The sequence below is a fragment of the Bacillus rossius genome, assembly GCF_032445375.1.
Source record: "Bacillus rossius redtenbacheri isolate Brsri chromosome 4 unlocalized genomic scaffold, Brsri_v3 Brsri_v3_scf4_2, whole genome shotgun sequence".
Taxonomy (NCBI): domain Eukaryota; kingdom Metazoa; phylum Arthropoda; class Insecta; order Phasmatodea; family Bacillidae; genus Bacillus; species Bacillus rossius.
This window is the reverse complement of record NW_026962011.1, coordinates 21,929,825-21,949,621: the sequence shown is the minus strand read 5'-3', so window position 1 is coordinate 21,949,621 and position 19,797 is coordinate 21,929,825. Positions and strand designations below refer to the sequence as shown.

Below are 19,797 nucleotides of genomic sequence, written 5' to 3'. Positions count from 1 at the left end.
ATATATATATATATATATATATATATATATATATATATATATATATATATAATCTGTATAAAATTGACTTGACTTGTTCTATATCCCGGAGCCCTTAACTCCATATGGGATCCACTGAACAAAAACTGAATAAATAAATAATAAAATATTCATTGCCAACTGTGGAGCAAAGACAACCTCATGTTACGTTCATCAGTGCTCGCGATAAAGTAAATTGCACTCGCGATCACGTTTACAACACTCCTGATCATAGAAACTGTTGCTGAAGAACGTCTGAGTAGCTTGCCCCATCTCCATGTTATTTATATATCTATGACTTTGCTGATGTTATGTTGTTGTGTTTGTTTACAATTTAGTATTTACGTTAGCTTGAATTGTTAAAATATAAACCTAAAGTGCTATTTTAAAGATTTTTCTGAGTGTGATAATATGGCTGGGAAGAGAAGTGAAGTTTGGAAATACTTCACTCTTCGTCTTCAATCAAATGAAGATACCAAGGCTACATGCACTTTCTGCCATGTAAAAATATCACGAGGTGGGGCAATGCTTAAACATGTGGGCTGAAAAAAAAAAAAAAAAAAAAGATGTGTGTTTTATTATTATTGTAAGATGCATGTTAGTAAGTGTTTTGACCGTTTGATCGTACTCTGTCATTGTAATATGAAATTAAAAAATACTTTATAAGTAAAATATCCTTTCATAACACAAACATTTCTTTGGTTAGTATCAGCAGTATCGGCCCATAAGAATCGCTATCGGTGGAATCGGTGAAAAGTGGTATCGGCCCAGCCCTAGACGAGAAAAACTGACACCACTGGACTTATAATTCTGCTGGCTACAAGCGCGGAGGCCGGAGTGGCCAGCGGCTGACGATTACAAGTAACTTTCACTTTGAGTTGCGGGAGATGCTTCTGGACACCAGAGTTGTGGAGCAAAGTAAAGTTGATGACTCAGAAGTAGATATATAAAGGGAAGAAAATACGCAAATTCAGAAGGCTGAAGTTAATGTCATAAAGTATGCTGTTGCTTTTGAATGGGACAGCTACGAGATTTAAAACTGGGTACATTGGTTCCCGAATTTTTCTACGGATTGTTAAAAATTAGTTTCCTTACGTAACATAATACGTACGATGCAAGTATTGTAAATTTGTGTTAGTGGTAGTTGTTGATTACTAAACAAAACTGCAGTAAATTGCAAACAGTTAAATGAGTAGTCATAACTGGTTTCGCATCCACGAAAATACTGTGTGTACAAACTGTAAAATTCAAGTACATGACTTTAAGTAACTTAATTACGCGTTATTAAAGTATCAAAATGTGTGCGAAAATGATATATGGGCAAGCATGTATAAAATGGAGTCAAACTATTATGATGAACTTAAACAGCCGAAAGAACTATGTTGTAGAAACGTTTCTTTAAAGTTAAAGTTTTTTAATTACTTTGTGTGATAGTTTTTTTTATAATTAATTTATTTGTTAAAGAAAGAATAGATAAAAAATGGAAATAACACGACAGTTAAATTTTATCTTTCATTGTGAATCAATTACAAAATATTTTGCTATGATACACAATTAAGTACAGGGGCACAGCCAGGGGGGGAGGTCTGAGGGGTCCAGATCCAGATCCCTCCCTTCAAGGGTTTAAATGAAAGAAAAACTAGTGAAGACAGAATATTGTTTTCTTTGAGCTTGTTACTGTCTTTCACATGCTTCATACACATGTCTCGTTCCAAATCTATTCGAAAATTGCAAAACTTGGACTTAATTACATTTTTCTTTGCATCTAATATGTAAAATCCATCAGTTGCAAATTCCCTCTAACATTTATGATTTGTCACAATTTTCTGCATGATTAAAACAAGTGGAACTCGTAAATATACTTTGAATTTGTAACTGTATAACTGCTGTGTACATTACATGGTGATGGTAGTGTTGATGGTGAAGATTCTGCTTCATTCAAGGGCAAAATATGAGATAAATTACAGTTTCAGATACATTTAAGAATATATAAATTCAAAAGTAAAACTTAAACCAACTTGTCAACTTAAAACCCAACTATATATAAAATGTGTATTACCAAATAAGCAGTTTGAATACAAACAAGTCTGGAGTAACTGAGGAAAAAGTTGATATAACCGGTCCCTTGTAAGTTGTAACCCTGAGAGAACTTCCCAGAGAAGTTGAGATGAAAGTGTAGTTTATGTTCCAACACTTTAAGATGAAAGTCTAGTTTGCATGTACATACGCTATGTTGGAAGTAAAACTAATGTTCATTTTAAAAATTACCGTTATTCTGCATTGACTGCAGATGTATTGTGAATGTTATAGAAAAGTCAAGTGTGTTCTTTTATTACTGGGTTTTGAAAGGATAAAAGTAATAAAAATTACTGCTGAAAATTATCAAAATTCCTGGCATCACAAGGAGAAAGTGTAAATTTTCTTGTATCTATGGTTTGCAATGGCAGTTATGAAAACTGTTGGCCAACTAAAGGAAGAAAAAAAACTTTTATGTAATGGTAACTAGTGAACGTAATGAACCAGTTTCTTAAGGTCAAGGGCATTAAAATAAGATGTTTATATTAACAAATTATAAATTGAAGAAACTATTTGCCTAGGAGTTGTTCTGTAAAATATTCTCATTTTGTATGGAGTTATATCATGAATTAGTGTAAGTTTTCCTGCTCAATTCTTAAAAATAATGATTATAAATGTAATATTTGTTTCAAAATTTCATGAAATAGAGGTCTTTTGCCCTATTTTCCACAAAAGAAAATTTACCAATTTTGTGAAGTTGCGAAGCAAAAACAGTATGTAACACCACAAAAATAACAAAAATTGTCAGACTGTAGACCATATTTGCTTATATAAAAATTTTGTGAATAAACAATAAAGCTTTTTTGAAATAGAAGGAAATAAGAGGCATGCAATCAGGAATATTATTTTAGTAAAACTTCTTTTTATTTATCTTTATTTCAACATTACAGACTAAATCATTGCAATTCTTATATAGGTATTTTACACAGTTTTCATATATCACGTAAAATGCTATTGTAGTTTAGGATGTTAAAAATGGTTTTCTAAACCCAGAATTTTACGAATTCACTTGAATTTATCAGGTTTTTTTTTCAAGTAAAAAAAAAAAAAAGAAAAAAAAAAGAAACGCTGTATTTTCTGCAGCCTTGTACACAGTCGCACAAGCTGCAGACGACGGAGAAGGGGTTGCTACTCCGCACTTCGCTGCTGAACTGCTCGCTCCACGCCGTACAGCCGCCAGCACACCAGGTAGTCCCGTGCCAGCTTGAACAGCGTGTAGTAGCTGGCAAACAGCAGCAGCCCCAGGGACACCACGTGGTACCACTCGCTGCAGGCCACCAGCACGCACAGCTGCACCAACACCACCAGCCCTTGCAGCGACACCAGTGACAGCACCAGGTTCGTGGGGTTGCTGAACACCGCCTGCAACACCAGGGCATTCCATCTCGGGCTGTGACTTGGCTTGCACTTAGGTACATTACATTCAGCAAGCACACCGGGATCTGCAAATACTGAGGGGGGAAAAAATAATAATGGAAGTGATCAAGGGAATAATTATTTAAACATTAATACTAATTATAAACGCATATACGTACGTATTATGCGGGAATGTCTTAAACCGGTATTACTGTAATCTGAGGCCATACAAGATTAATTCTAAAGCAAACCTAAAGTACTTAACATTGACATAACTTAGTTTTTTTATTAACAAACTAACAGAAAAATGTTTAACATTTTCTGACCGTTCTTGTTTTAAAAAAAGGCCAGACTTCACTTCTACATTATACAAGAGTTTTAATACGTTCTGGTTGTTAAGATTTTCAGATGCATTTTAATATAGAAAAGTAGTGGAGAAGGGGGTGGGGGAAGTATTCAAATAATAGTTTACAAATTCAACAAATTTTAGAGTATTTAAAAATATGGAACAGACTAGTGATGGGCCGAGACTCGAAAATTCGAGTCGAGTCGAGCGAGTAGCATCAGCTCGGCTCGGCTCGGCATTCGAGTTTATTTTACTCGACGGGGCGAAACTCGAAAGGAAATTCAGGTATGAAAAAATATAATAAAATTGAATTACAATTCTTAATATCTCCTTACGTGACTTCGGCCGACACTAAAAATTACGTACGTAAGACTGAAACACGTACTTACAATGATGACAATCGGCCATATTATTTATATTTTAGTTTTACATATTGCCAACTTAACAGGTGTGACCACATAGCAAAGAAGATGAACACATTTTTTATAAACAAAACACGAATTAAATTTTATAATCATAATATCGGCACAAATATTACTTTTTTTAGTAAATCCGTGCTACAACCGGCGCAACGTTACAATAATAAATTAACGGTAGCGTTATATTTGTGTTACAGAGCGCATGTTTGCGACTGATATGCCGCCAATCACGAAATGGCATTTTAAAAAAAAACTTTGTCTAATGGCTCCACTAATTTTAGGAAGTGTAGGTTGGCGAACATGAATTTTTTTTCCCGTGTTTGTTTACACTATTATGTTCGGAAAAATTGCATTTTGTATAATTGTTTGCTATCCAAGTTAGTGGCAAGTTAAAAATTAATTATGAAGTATAAAGTATTTTATAAAGTGTAACTATTCAATACAAATACAAAAGCATGGATTGGTTGGAAGTGCCAGCTTGCGATTGGCCGGCAACGTAACTGCGTTAGTGTTGTAGCAATAATCTTTAAATGTATTATATTTTTTATGGGAACGTTTATTGTAATGTTGCGCCAATTGTAGCACGGCCTTACACTTCCCATAAGTGAAAGTTTTCAAAAATGTTCTAATGATTGTGTGAAACTTAACCTAACCTTCGCGCCTACAAGCCTAAATTATATTCATTGTTTTTTATTGACTCGTGAATGCTGCAGGCCGCAGCTAACTCGTTCGGTCCAAAATAATCATTGGTATGATGCTCTAAAGAATACCTCAATTATTTAATTGTATTATATCAGTTAATAATTTATTCTAAATGAATTATTTGTATTAATATGTACTTGTATTTGAAATATACATATTTGATTAGGGGGGCCATGATCTAAGGACTCTTAGCAGTAAAATGCAAATATTCAAGCTCGACTTAAGTGTCAAAGATTCAAATAAAAATTCAGACTCGAATCGACTCGACTTGAATTTATGATCCACAAACTCGACTCTAATCGACTCAAACTAATTATTGTAAAATTCGACTCGACTCGACTTAAAATTTGCAGGTTCGTACATCTCTAGAACAGACTTAATTTTACTCACAACGTTGAAATATAAATAATGACCTTATGATTGTAATTTGGTAATAATTAGAAGCAAAGATAATAGGGAAATTTTGTTCAAAAATTACTAAAAATTTTAATTAAAAAAAAATCTATTTTTAAACAATTGCTCAGAGGTGTGAACACACACCCCTTGGAGAAGTATATTTCTCGAATTTCACTGCTCTTAGGCCTTTTTGTCTTGGCTCTACACATACTATATAACTGATGCTACCCAGTTTGTTAACATTAAAAATATATATTATGTATACTATCACTATCCTTAATTATAAAAAGTTTTTATATTTTTTAAAATTATATTAGTTATGGATTTTTCTAAGACCATAAAATACTGTCTACTGACAGTATTACATATTACCGTCATTGTCATTCTGACACAAATAATAATTAAATGCTGAACACCAATTATTATTTCTGTAGCAGTCAGACACTAACAAGGCATTCCATAAAGTATTTGCAATGCTGAAAAGGGCAAACGTTTTAAAATTAAATTACATAAACCAGGTGGCATCTTTTAATTAAGTCTCCTTACAAATAAAAAAAACAATTATCAGATGATGCTCTTGATGAAATAAAACAGGACAATGTATTTCTACAACCTTAATTCCAAATTTTACTTTATAAAATACATTTTAAAATGTTTTCCATTATATTAAAAAGTTGTGTCAAACTTTGCGCTCTATGACTTGCACCTGGCAACATAGCACATTGGAACAAAGCCAGTGCTAATAGCAGATACTGTTTTTTGGAAAGAGAGCATAAATGCCCATTTAAATTTACAATGCAATATAAGGATTAAATGTGCTATAGGGATGGACAATCTCTCTCTTAGTAATCAATTAATTAATTAACATAGTAATTAATTCAAACTATCTTACTGTATTAATATATATGGATGGTCTCATGGTTGTCATTGTTTAAGAATGCCTTATATTCATGCTACATTCAATTTATATTTAAGGGCACGAGTGAATGGATATGAATACTTAACATAAAATAATTTAAATTGATAGTTTTTTAATTATAAAGTAAATAATAAACTTAATTAGAACAGTAATTTCATTTAAATCAAATAAATATTAGTTGGGGATGAATATCCAATAAACCCGAAGAAAATTATTTTGTTTCTTTGTCATTGATATTCAATAAGATAATTTTTTATAAGAACGTTTCAATATTGACTGCTCTAACCAATATTGCCATAACCTTATAATAATGCACCAAATAAAAATGTACTTCCGGCAAGAAACCACTGCTTCTGGCAGGGTGATGTGCATCAGAGGTAAAGGTACTCACGTAGAAGCGGTTGTGCGTCTGGTTGCCAGGCTCCGCAGCATTGCAGACACCCTCCGCCTTGTAGAGCTCCTTGCAGTGCTTCACCAGCGCTCCCTGGTGCCAGAGAGTTGACTCGGCCCAGCTGCCACCCACATCACATTCACACAGTACAAGTACAGATAGTAATACATAGTTGCAGACGGCTTGCATAAGTATCACCTGCCCAACGGCAGACTTTCGCACTGCATGCTGTACCTGTCCACTGAAGGACAACACACTGAAAACTGCTAAGTCTTTAATAATAATAATAATAAATCAGAATCAAAATATTAATTATTAATAATAACAAACATAATCATCATCATCTGCAATTTATTTCACAGTATAATATGTGATCAACTCACTAGATTAATATCAATTTAAGATTTTACCATAGCAGAAGAATATAAAAAGGATGAAAAAATCACGATCGCGAAAAACTTGAAACATAATGCGAAATTGTGAGGTTTTGAAGTCAAAATGCTATTTTCTAATTTTTTTTCATCTTTTTTTTTTACAAAATTTCTACAAAAATAAATGAATGCTACGTTTCCTACTGTGCTGTGTTTTGTACCTCTTCTCCTCGACACACCAATCACCATCAAGGTATCGTCACATGCCAGGCCGAGGGCTGGAACATCTTAGTTTAAAAACCACATGCTCTGCATCCAAACTGCATTACTTAAGCCAGTTTTGACCACTGTTGTTTTTCTTAACGGCCTTAAATGGCAGCAGAGGGCTGGATGAGCTTAGTTGAAATCTACATGCTCTGCCTATAAACTGCGTTACTTATACCTGTTTTGACAGTTTTTTTTTTTTTAAATGCCTGTGACACCGATGACATGGGATAACACTTTGGAATTTTCTTGAAAAGGGAAGGTGGGAGAGAGCACTAATGGAGTTGTCTCAAGATCCTTCTCCCTTCCTCTCTTCACCAACCGTTTCTTCCTTTTTCCCCACCCCCATTAAATTCTAACATATCCTCTGTGTAAATAATGCAGTTATAAATATTAGTCTTGAATGTTCATTGCTCCACATACAAAATGCCAAAAAATGTTGTTAGTGCAAGGCAATAAGTTGACGAGTTTAAAAATGACGGTGTTTATGCATCCAATGCCGTTACACAAATGTGTGAATAATGCAACTGCCAAGTTACGTTTGAAAGAAATCAAATCAAAATTCCGTTGCACAGTACATAATAAGTGACAAAACATGTGAATGCCAGGCAAAACTACTCTAGTTGGTAATGGTGTTGGACAATGACCCTTATGCACCAGTATTCAGGACTTTAAATAAGTGTTTCAACCCAAAGAAAATCATCCTTAACAAGTCAGAAAATGTTATTTCACTAAAGAAAACTATTCCCAAACTCCATCATTTTGAGATTTTCTAGGATTACGAAGCCCTTAAAGAAGATGTGCAAAAGATTTGCATCAGAGAAACACATAGATATGTTGAAAGTGCTGACTTCTAAATAACCTCGCTTTGTGTTGCAAATTTTGTGAAAAAATAACACTGCTTTTGAGGAAAAAAATAGCCTCCTTTTTTTCAGGTCTCTAATGATATGTGGAAGGAAGAATTTAAGCAAACCCTTTGGAAGTGTGAAATTAAGTGTGAGCAAATGAAATGCGTCTCTTTCACTGCACTTGTTTCTGCACAGCGTCACAATGCTGCTCCTTCCCGCCCGACAGTGGCACATGTAGGGTGCAGATGTACAGTTCCCAGCCAGTGTTAAGATACCGAGATTATGGCTGGAGGTGGAGCAGGGAAGAGCTTAAGCTAAACACTCATGTTCATACGAACCTGGCCACAATTAAGACTTGAAATCATTTGGGCACGTTTTAATCAGCTAATAATGCTTCCACATCACATAGGGAGTTTTATTCGTAGCGTTGGTAGAACAAAAATGTTACTAAGCAAGCCTTATGTTTTTTTTTTTTTTTTTGGTATGTTGATCCTGACATTAAGTAATGTGTTGGTACCACTCAATACACGGAACAAGGTGGTAGCCAAAATTAAGACAGGTATCACATTAAGCGTGTACCTGCATCTGGCAGAAGAGACTCGGAAGTGTGTGTGGCAGTAGTGGCAAGTGCTGTACTCACATGTGGGACGGAATGTGGCTGTTGCGTCCCTCGACCCTCCCCCAGCGGCCCAGGTGCAGCGCTGCTCTGTGCAGCACGTCGCAGTACCTGCAATACCGCTGCACGTTATCCAAATAGCACACTTTTCAAGGCGTGATATGTAAGTAATACTTATGGACATCATCATATTGTGAATTGCAACAAAACAGAAAAGAATGACAATAAACCATATAACACTGAAATTCACGTTAACACACCATAAAACACTGAAATACAACTAAAATCATGAAATAATCAGCAATTACGAACAAAAAAAAACCAAGATACCCTTAAAAAATACATGAACACATAAAAATGTAAATATACAAAAAAAAAAAAAGTTAAAAATAAAGCCTATGGGCTTATTCACTGCAAAGTAAGCAAATCATCAGAATCACTTAGACAGCATGAAATAATGAAAATGATGATCATAAAATGTACATCTAACACAGATATACTGCATACAAAAATTAAAAAGCTGTTATTTAAATGACATCAGAAAACCTAACCAAAGTATTGAATAATATATGGCAACATCATCAATCATTAATTAAAACATTTAACAAGTGGACAAGGCAGTAACCTGAGTTGCAAGTTGAATCAGTACTATACTTCTAAATGGTGGGAAAGGTACACGGAGGTGGTTTTTCTCCCTCGAAATCTGATGTAAATAATTTTATGGGGGTGAATTTTAATTAAATATAGACATTTAATTTTCTCGTAAATTTAACATAGAGTATGCAAACTTTCATGAAGAAGTACCATAATACTGGTTTTTCGAAATATCAGGTAGACAGGGGATCGGAGAATTTTTTAAATTAGACATAAAGAGTTATGTTCTTCTGAATTTTAATGCCAAATGTGCAAAATTTCATAAATACTAATATCCTGTTTCAAGGGATGGGAAAGGGGGACGAGGTGGTTTCTGAAACTTCATGTGGACAGGAAGATGGAGGGTGAGGGGGGGTGTGGTAGCGGCTAATTTTGAAATCAGATAAAGCAGTAAATTTCCTCTTGTTTTTAACATTAATTGTTCTAAATTTAATTTATATGTATCAACATTATGCTTTAAGGGATCAAAAAGAGGGATAGAGTGGACTTTCGAAATCTCTTGTAGGCAGTGACGTTACACTTATTTTCTAAATTATATGCTGAACAGTAATTTTCTTATCATTTTGAACACACGTGTGAAATTTTCATCAAGCAATACCAAGAGTGGGAAACGGGGATGGGGGTGGTTTTTCGACAGACCCGCCTTTTTTATATATTAGTTTGAAGACAGTAATTTCCCCCTTAATTTAAACGCAAAGTGTGCTAAATTACATTAAGACGTACAAAAACTCTGTTTCAGGAGGTGGGAAGGGTGATGAAATTGTTTATTTCTATTTCATGTAGACAGTGACCCGCCTCTCTTTTATAAATCAACTGTATCAGTAATTTTCCCCTTATTTTGAATGCAAAGTGAAAAAAATTTCATTGAGTAGTATCACATTTTTTTTTAAGGAAGGAGAATGGGGATTAGGAGGTGGTTTTTCAAAGTTGCACCTAGACAGTGTGACCTTCCTCGTGTTTCGAAGGTCAAGTGTGCACAGTTTCATAGCATTTGGATGAATGGTTTAGGAAGCATACGGGACAAACATTTTTTTTTATACATGGATGTATGACTATAAACTGAAGTGAGGCATCAATAAACAAAATAAAGTAGGAAATGACTGCTGGAGTTGAAGTTCCAAGACTTCCAGCACTGTTACTGTATATTTCGGGAACATTTAATTACTTTTGTAGCAAACCTACTGTAAGGAGGTTAGGCACTGACCTACCCTAACATTGATTCTTTAGCGTGGGGTTTTGAGAAGATAAAAAAATATTTATTCTTGTGTTATGTTTTGTATGGAAATATTTGTCTCTGCATTCCTTAAATGTTTTCTATAACTCCTTTGTTTCTGTCGGTGATTTCTGGCAGAGATGATTTATAAATTTAAGTTTAAGCCGGGTTTTGGGAAGAAGGAGTAAGGAAGGGCCGTCCAGCTGGCGCCAGGTGTTTGAAAGTGTTGTGGTGTGACCTAGTTAGCTGTGATTGGCCAAGTGACGTTTCACTTTATTTGAGACAAAATCGCTGTATGCTGCCGCCATATTGTGCCGGAACTATTTCTTTATAGGTTGCCAGAAGTTATTGTAAGCTGTTTAAATAATGGTAAAGTAAATGAATTTGTGGTTTAAAATCTTGTATCTTTTTTGTTAAACTTATGTTACTTTGAAGTGTATATTTGGTTGAAGTAAGTGCAAATATTGACCGCGGAAGGATATGGAACTTTGTCTTTGGAGGGAGAGAGAGGCTTGTAACGGTGATTTTGGAAGGAGCTGTGAAACATGTGGTGAAAATAAAGTTTTTCTTTGTAGTTGGGCGTTATTAAATTATTACTGGAGAGTTACCCACTACATATTTTGGCGCCCGAACAGGGATCCGACGAAGTTGAGTACTCGGGTAAACAATAGACAGTGTTGAGTAAAAAAAAAAGGGACTAAAGGAGTTGTTTGTGAAAAGGTCGGCGTCGGCGTGGCAAATGCAGCGGAAACAAAGGGCGGTGTAATCACCTAGGGAGCGTGACTGGAGGTCTGCAAAGTGCAGAATAACGAATGCGGCGTAAATAGTCACTCGCGGTGTAATCACTGGAGGAAGTGTGATTCTACGTGTGAAGCCCAAGTGTCTACAGCGGCAGAGGCGACCACGTGTCTACAGCGGCAGAGGCGACAGCGTGGGACAGCTCGGCAGAGGACAACGGCCTAGGACACTCCGTGGACGACATGGCGGCATTCGCAGCGGTCACCAGGGAACCCGTCAATTAAGGTCGGAGATACACCGTCACACTCCCCTACATACACAGTATCAGCAAAGTATTTCGACTCGTCGGTTTGTGTTAATAGCCTATTGACGGTGTTATATTATTCTTTGTGAAGTAGTTGTGCACTTTTGTTATGTAGGGTCTTTGTAAAAAAAAAAAAAAAAAAAAAAAGCATAAAAACGTGCAAAACAGGATAAGGTGCAGTGGTGTAAGTTGGAACTGTACTCTTTGATCGTTGATTAGCTGTACACGTTCGAGATCCTGTGGGGTTTAGTGGAAGGGAAAATGTTTGTTTTTTGTTTTGTATATTTAGAGTAACTGGTGTATGAGTAAATAATATCTTTGTCTTTGAACATGGCGCCAGTAAATACTCGATCAACTGGGGCACTAGCCAGTAGCGCAACAGGCGCTAGTTTGGAGGACCTGCCACTAGTAAGTGTTGGGGTGCTCGATCAGCAAGGGGAAATAGTAGAGCAAGGGGAGGAACAATCTGTCGGGGACATATCCACACCACCTCCGCCAGCAGGGGAGAGTAACCAGGATCTAGCGTCACTAATTAAAGAAATGTTTGCGGTACACCATCAAAAGTTGGAAAATTTCAAAGCAGAGATCAGGGGGGATTTTGCAGAGTTTCGCTAGAGGCAGGAGGTTTTGGAAGAGCGGTATGCTGGTCGTTTAGCAGAAGCGGAAAACCAAGTTTCCAGCCTAGTCCAGGAACAGGTGGCCATTAGGGAGCAAATAGCCAAAGTGGAGGAGGAAGTAAACACTCACCAACTTGATGTCAAAAACATAGAACATCAGCTGACATCCCTAGAGGGAATGATGGCCAGCAGCCGAGGGGAAGTTTTGCGTGTTAATCAAGAGCTAGAGACGGCTAAAGCAAAACTATCAAGCGAAAGTAGGTTGCAGGAAGAAGCCATGGCACAAACTCGCAATGAGATGAACCAGTGGGGGCGAAAGATAGACGGGAACGAAACCAAGATAGGGAACCTCAGTCAAAAGTTAGCTACGATAGAGGGAGAACTTAGCGCTGGGGGGTGTAGTGGAAACGGTATGTGTCGAAATAGGCGTCTCACACAGCCATATCAGGACCGAGACATCCCTAAATTTTCGGGGCAGGATAGGGTACACCCAAAGAAGCATCTTGGCAAACTACACGAATTTTTCGCAGTTTATGGGTGCTCGGAAGATGAAAAACTTTTTGTGGCAAAGAGATCCATTGTGGGGACAGGTGAGAATTGGTTGAGGCTAAGTGAAAACCGCATTACCACGTTCAAAGAATTCGAAAAAGAATTTACAAGTGAATACTGGGGGAAAAGGATGCAAGGGATAGACCGAGCGAATCTGTATCAGGGGAGATGCGTGGCAGGGCAGCTAGAGGCCCATCTTAGCAATGTAGTTGAGCGTAGTAGGTATTACGATACAGCGTTCAGTGAGGAGGAGATAGTTACTCTCGTGTATTCACAAACACCTGAACATGTACAAGAGGCACTGGTAGGAAAGGATATATCCACTGTTGAGCAGCTGCGCAAGGTACTTAAGGAGTTAGACCGTATCAATGCTTGGAGAGAGCCACGAGGTGCGTCTGGACAACCACAGAGTTTGGGGGTTGATAATTTTTGCCATGGCAAAGCAAGTGGGGGGTATCAGAGCCAAGGTGGGTATTTTTAGGAAAAGACCAGCAACAGTAACCAGGACTCCAATAACAGCCACTGGGGAACCAGGCCATGGAAGGGAGGAGGATCTGGTAATGGGAGGGGGCAAGGTAGCTGGAGATACGGGAAGAATGGTAGTGGGCCAGTAGATGGGGATGATAGAAAAGCGGGTGCAGGACAGGGAGAGAGGGGTGAGAAAGAAGGTAAGATAGATGAGAGAGGAGGCAACGGCGACCGCCGTTCTAATGCCCAATCGGGAAACGAAGTGGATCGTCGAGCCTAGGCAGTCAGGCTAGGGCGATCGAATCTGTTGAAGGGCCGCTAGGTGGGTGTAGGCCTATTCACATGGCTGCTGCAATCTTCACTGATGATAGAGAATTTTTATTGTCTGCAGGAGCCCAGAAACCAAATAAAGTATGTGTGCCTGAACTAATGTGTAAGATAGGGGACCGGGAGGTGGCAGTCCTCTTTGATTCGGGATCGGAAGTCAGTGGGATTTCCGAACAGTTCCTAGCAGAGCTAAACAAGCAGGGATTCACGTATCCCATACTGCCCGTACCTCAGCTGACGGTAATTGGGGCCACCAGGGGTAAAAGCAGAAAGGTAAACAAGCAAATCTTTTTGGATTTTCAGTTAGGGAGAGAGACCTACCGTGCAAATTGTCTGGTTATACCCAGATTAACCAAGGAGGTGATACTTGGCATTGACTTCATGCATAGTCACAACATAGTTGTTGATTTTGTTCAGGCTAGGATTTTCATTAAAGGAGACCCTTATGCTATGGTGAGGAGTGACAACTGGTTGGACCGGAGTCCGGGGGTATTAAGGGTACAGTGTGTGGAGGACTGAAAGGAGGGTAAATTGGAGGAAGAACTAGGCGAAATGTTAGAAAAGGACCCACAACAAATTCAAAGGGTCACCGCTACACCTTGGGAGGAGGAGGTGAAGCATATGTTAGAGCGATGTGAGGTAGGAAGTGAGGAGGAAAGGATGCAGTTAAGGGGACTGTTGCTTGAATTTAAAGATATTTTTCGGGGAGAACCTGGGCTGACCACCAAGTATGTGGCCAGAATACCCATGAAAGACGACACGCCATTCAGAGGTAGGAGCTACCCGATCCCTTGGGCATGTAAGGATGAGGTTGAGAACCAAATTAGGCAGATGGAAGCTAGCGGCATAATCGAAAGAGGGAACAGTCCTTTTGTAAACCCCTTGGTGTGTGCTAGAAAGAAAGATGGGAGGGTGAGGCTATGTGTAGATTCAAGGGCATTAAAAGGCAGAATTGTTCCCGATAGGCAGAGCCCAGTGGAGCCCAGCCAATTGTTCACTGCGTTCTATGGATGTAAATACATCAGCACGACTGATTTTGTAAAGGGGTACTGGCAGGTGCCACTGCATGTCAACGATAGAAAATACACAGCTTTTCTTTACAAGGGGCGTGTATACCAGTTCAAGGTACTGCCTTTTGGTTTACCTAATAGTGTAGGGGAGTTCTGTAGGGCGGTGGATGCTTCCTTAGGTCCCGAATTAGAGTCCAGAGTTCGAACCTATGTGGATGATGTGCTAATTGCAACAGAAACGTTTGGCGAGCACTTGGAAATTCTTGAGCAGTTGTTGTACCGACTAAGGGAGGTGAATTTAACCTTGAACGTATCCAAAACAATGTTTCTAAGGAACGAGGTGATTTTTCTAGGTTTTAGGTTGAGTGCAGAGGGAATAAGACCGGACCCAGAAAAGGTGAGGTTAATTAGAGAATTTCCGCGACCCAAAACTGTCAAAGAACTGCGAGGATTTTTGGGATTGTGTAATTTTTACCGAAGGTTCGTTGAACGGTTCTCAGATGTGGTGGCACCTATGTTGAATTTACTTAGGAAGGATGGCGTTTGGGATTGGAATGACCAATGTGAGAGTAGTTTCCACAGGGCAAAAACCCTTTTCGTGGACAATTGTGTAATCCGGCACCCTGATTTCACCAAGGAATTCTACATCAGTACAGATGCCTCCAGCTATGGATTGGGTGCAAAGTGCTTCCAGCTAGGGGAGGAGGGGGAAGAACACCTGATAGCCATGCTGAGTAGGAGTTTGAATACAGCTGAAAGGTCCTATACTGTTACGGAACGGGAATGTCTGGCAGTAGTGTGGAGCCTCGAGAAATTGAGAAATATAGTGTTAGGCAGTAAAATCATAGTGCAGTCCGATCATCATTCACTAGCTTTCTTACAATCATGCAAACTGATGGGGAGCCGTCTGACTAGGTGGTGCCTAGCTCTGCAGGAGTATGACTTGGAGATTGTTTACATCTCGGGCAAGGAGAATGGGGATGCAGATTTACTAAGTAGGACGATAATAGAGCAAGGGGAGTTAATTATGGAGGAGAAACCCCGAGCAGGACCCATTATGGCCATTATTAATGTGGAAAAGGATGATGAACTATTTAGGAAGTTCACCAAGTTAGGGGAGGCCCAAAGGGAAGATGAAGTCTGGGGCATGATCATAGGGGTATTAGAAGATGAAAATAAAGATGTCAACCAACCACAAGTCCAGAAGCTGCTTTTGTGGTACTGTATAATGGGTAAAGTACTCTATAGGAAGGATGATTCGGGAAAATGGAGACTATGTATACCTAAGATATTGGTCAACCAATTAGTATGGCATCTTCACCGATCCACTGGACATTTTGGGAACAAAAAAGTATTTTGGTTAGCAAGTAACAGCTACTATTGGTCTAATATGGAAAAGACAATTAGGAAAATAATTAGTAGTTGCGACATTTGCCAAAAGGCGAAATACCCTAATCGTAATTGGGAAGGTAAATGGGAACCGATTGTTCCATCAGGACCGGAGGATCTTTTAGCTGTGGACCTATATGGCCCACTGCCCAAGTCGAGGGGAGGTGTCCAGTACATTTTCGCGGTATTAAATTTGTTTACCAAGTTTGTTCTTTGCTATCCTTTAAAGAAAGCCACGGCAGCGGCATGTGTTGACAAGTTACTCAATCATTATTTTGAAAGAATGGGTGTACCTAAGAGAATACTGAGTGACTACGGTACCCAGTTCACTGCGGATGTTTGGCGCTGGGAGTTAGCCTGGAAGGGCGTTGATGTGATCTATAGCTCTGTCAGGCACCCGCAGGGGAATCCGATTGAGCGTGTTATGAGGGAAATAGGGAGATTGCTACGCACCTATTGCCATGAGCAGCACAGCAAGTGGGCTGAAGCTGTACCACTATTAAATAGGTTTTTTAATGAACACATTCACAGCAGTACAGGTTTTTCACCGCAGGAACTTACCAGTGGCAAAATTCAGCGGGACAGTCTAGCCCTAAAATTTAAGTTTCCTAGTGGGGAGGAGGATCAGACTAGCGACAGGATAGAGGAAGTTAAACTGAAACTTAAGCATGCAGCATTGAGGAGAGGAGTACAACAGAGAGTTATAAGCAGTAACTTCAAGGTAGGGGATTTGGTACTGCTCAGAGTTTGTGGGAGAAGTGATTTTATGTTAAAAGAGACGAAAAAACTGGGACTGCTATATGAAGGGCCGTTCAGGATCACTAGGGAAGTAGGAAAAAATGTCTGGGAGATTGGACACTTGACTGGTGGCAGGGGTGTTCGAGGTAGCTTCAACCAATATTTGTTAAAGCCGTACATTAGTGAAACGTGAATCCAATCGTGTGGCGCCATTTTCAAGTTGATTAGAGTTTCGAGAGTTGTTTCATGTTATATTGTTTGATTTGATGTTTGTCGTGTGGTTAGTGATGTAACGGGATAACCTGCATAACATGTTGGCTTGAAGCAGGAAATCTCTTGAAACATTTTGGGACTCTCATAAGGGGGTTGTTGGTAAGAGCCAATGTGGGTTTATTTTATTGATGGTTGTGTACAAGTAGATTTGTGCTAAGGGTATATTCTTGTTTGTTTGTTAATTACAAGTCTGTAATTTTGTCTATTGGGATTCTGTGACTTGTTATTAACAGTGTTAGAGAAAGTAATTAAGTAAAACTGAACACTTGTAAATGGCTATCTTGTTTTGTGAGGTAAGTGGTGTAAAAGCTGGAAGGAAGTAACTAAGGGAGAATTGGTTGCCGGCTTGCACATACCTCAGGCAAAAGTTAAATTTGTTTACTCAAACTCCATTTAACTTGGGGGGTTGTAAGGAGGTTAGGCACTGACCTACCCTAACATTGATTCTTTAGCGTGGGGTTTTGAGAAGATAAAAAAATATTTATTCTTGTGTTATGTTTTGTATGGAAATATTTGTCTCTGCATTCCTTAAATGTTTTCTATAACTCCTTTGTTTCTGTCGGTGATTTCTGGCAGAGATGATTTATAAATTTAAGTTTAAGCCGGGTTTTGGGAAGAAGGAGTAAGGAAGGGTCGTCCAGCTGGCGCCAGGTGTTTGAAAGTGTTGTGGTGTGACCTAGTTAGCTGTGATTGGCCAAGTGACGTTTCACTTTATTTGAGACAAAATCGCTGTATGCTGCCACCATATTGTGCCGGAACTATTTCTTTATAGGTTGCCAGAAGTTATTGTAAGCTGTTTAAATAATGGTAAAGTAAATGAATTTGTGGTTTAAAATCTTGTATCTTTTTTGTTAAACTTATGTTACTTTGAAGTGTATATTTGGTTGAAGTAAGTGCAAATATTGACCGCGGAAGGATATGGAACTTTGTCTTTGGAGGGAGAGAGAGGCTTGTAACGGTGATTTTGGAAGGAGCTGTGAAACATGTGGTGAAAATAAGGTTTTTCTTTGTAGTTGGGCGTTATTAAATTATTACTGGAGAGTTACCCACTACACTACAGTTTCTTAAGCTTCAGTACCTTCCGTGTCTTTCATGGACTGAAGACACCCTTATTAATTCATAAATGATAACAAATGAAAAATAATAATTACAAAAAATTTAGAACTCACCTACAAAAAATAGGTATCTTTGATGAAACGACACGACCGCAGCCGTCACAGCATAACTTGGAATGAAATGAATTCAATATAAATTTGATGTGATTCAAAAGTTAATGTGCTAGTGCGGAATGCCCCTAGGACGAGGCTGAGTGCACTGACCTGACGGGGCAGCAATGCACCAAGTACATGAAGAAGCAGCCCAGCCACACAAAAACCAGGTGCTGAGTCGCCCAGTACACATCGTAGTACAGATAGGCCTGCAACACAACCACCAACTTGCTCTGTACAAACCATAGTACAGACAGGTCTGCAACCTGTACATACCTTCCAGTTTGGCTTGATAACTGCCACGAGTTACTGCCGGCTGTTTCTATCAGTCATCTTTTGGTTTGGCTTAAGTAATTGGTAAAAATATTGTCGTAAGTCCTCACCACGACAAATAAAAATTATGTGTGCCACAGAATAAATCAAGAAGTTTTCAATTTCTGATCAACCTGTAAGTTAGTATCTTTAACGACATTATGTGCACCACCTTGTATCTGATTAGCATCGCCCTATTGCCAAATTATTAGCATAAAAATATTTTCCATTGCATTACTCCACAAAAAATGGCTGTAAGAAATTTACAGGGGAAAATTTTTTGCAGAACATTAATTTTCTCTGTGCACTGAATACTTTCTTCCTTGTAAGCATATTTGTTGAACACATACTTAAAAAGTTAAAATAGTTGGATATATTATATTCCAAATGGTCCTTACGCTAAAGTTACCAACTAATTTCAATAACTTTTATGCTGTATAACGATCTAAAATAAGCAAGCAGAAACACCTTGTGAGCTGGCAACACACACCTGTGCGAAGCAGCAGGGCACGAAGCCAGCGTAGTATGCGTTAAGCACAGAGCTGAAGAGGATCTGCTTCATGCGGTTGTTGAAGTCGGTCTTCAGTCCTTCCACCTCGTCCCGGATGGCATGTGGGGACGAGCTGCAGTTATGCAGAGGTTTGCCTACCACACGGGGACGACAACATCACTGAACGCTCCCGCGTGCCGGCAGGCCCCGGCTCATGCCACCGGCCAGAGCCGCCATGGCCTGGACACTGCTTCCGGGACTGACTCAGATCCCACTGAACCGAGCCTTTCCGTAGCACTGTAGTGCATTCCAGCTGAGCTCGGTAGACTGCTGACTGCCTCAAGGGCCCATGGCGCGAGGCTGCACAGTGGTAAGACACAGCACTCACGCTCAAGAGGTTACCAGTCCGGAAATCCTCATTCCTGTTGCCCATGGTTCCTGAAGCCACTCCAGGCACATGCTGGGATCGTTCCTTACTGTAGGTCATGGCAGATTCTTTCCCAATAGGAGAGTGTTGTACATAACCGTCTCGTCTCACTGTCAAAATGTCAAACACTTCAATGCCATCTTGACTGAAGGTTAACACTGCATTAAACCATAAGTTTTCAGAGAAGCTGGAATACACTAAACACAATTCCTAAAACCACTCTCATTATTCACCCAAAGCAAACTCCTAACTGCCACGCTGTTTCTGCCCCTGAAAGGATGCCGGTGTGGATGACTTGTGGCAATCCAGGTGCTGATCTGTTGTTCCACTACATAAAACCCCCACAATGACCAGCTTC

General features: G+C 38.9%; 1 protein-coding gene across 4 annotated transcripts in view; it reads right to left on the bottom strand.

Moving 5' to 3' along the window:
* Positions 1 to 2,939: 2,939 nt before the first annotated feature.
* Positions 2,940 to 19,797, bottom strand: part of LOC134542351 (transmembrane protein 39A) — a 31,026-nt gene continuing 14,168 nt past the window's right edge. For all 4 annotated transcript variants that reach the window (XM_063386518.1, XM_063386521.1, XM_063386519.1 and 1 more), the window contains exons 7-11: positions 19,013 to 19,167; positions 18,322 to 18,419; positions 8,747 to 8,833; positions 6,624 to 6,744; positions 2,940 to 3,456 (exon numbers count right to left, since the gene is read on the bottom strand). In XM_063386518.1, coding sequence (XP_063242588.1) covers positions 3,223 to 3,456; positions 6,624 to 6,744; positions 8,747 to 8,833; positions 18,322 to 18,419; positions 19,013 to 19,167 — 695 coding nt within the window. In that variant the 3' untranslated portion in view covers positions 2,940 to 3,222. The remainder of the gene's footprint in view (positions 3,457 to 6,623; positions 6,745 to 8,746; positions 8,834 to 18,321; positions 18,420 to 19,012; positions 19,168 to 19,797) is intronic.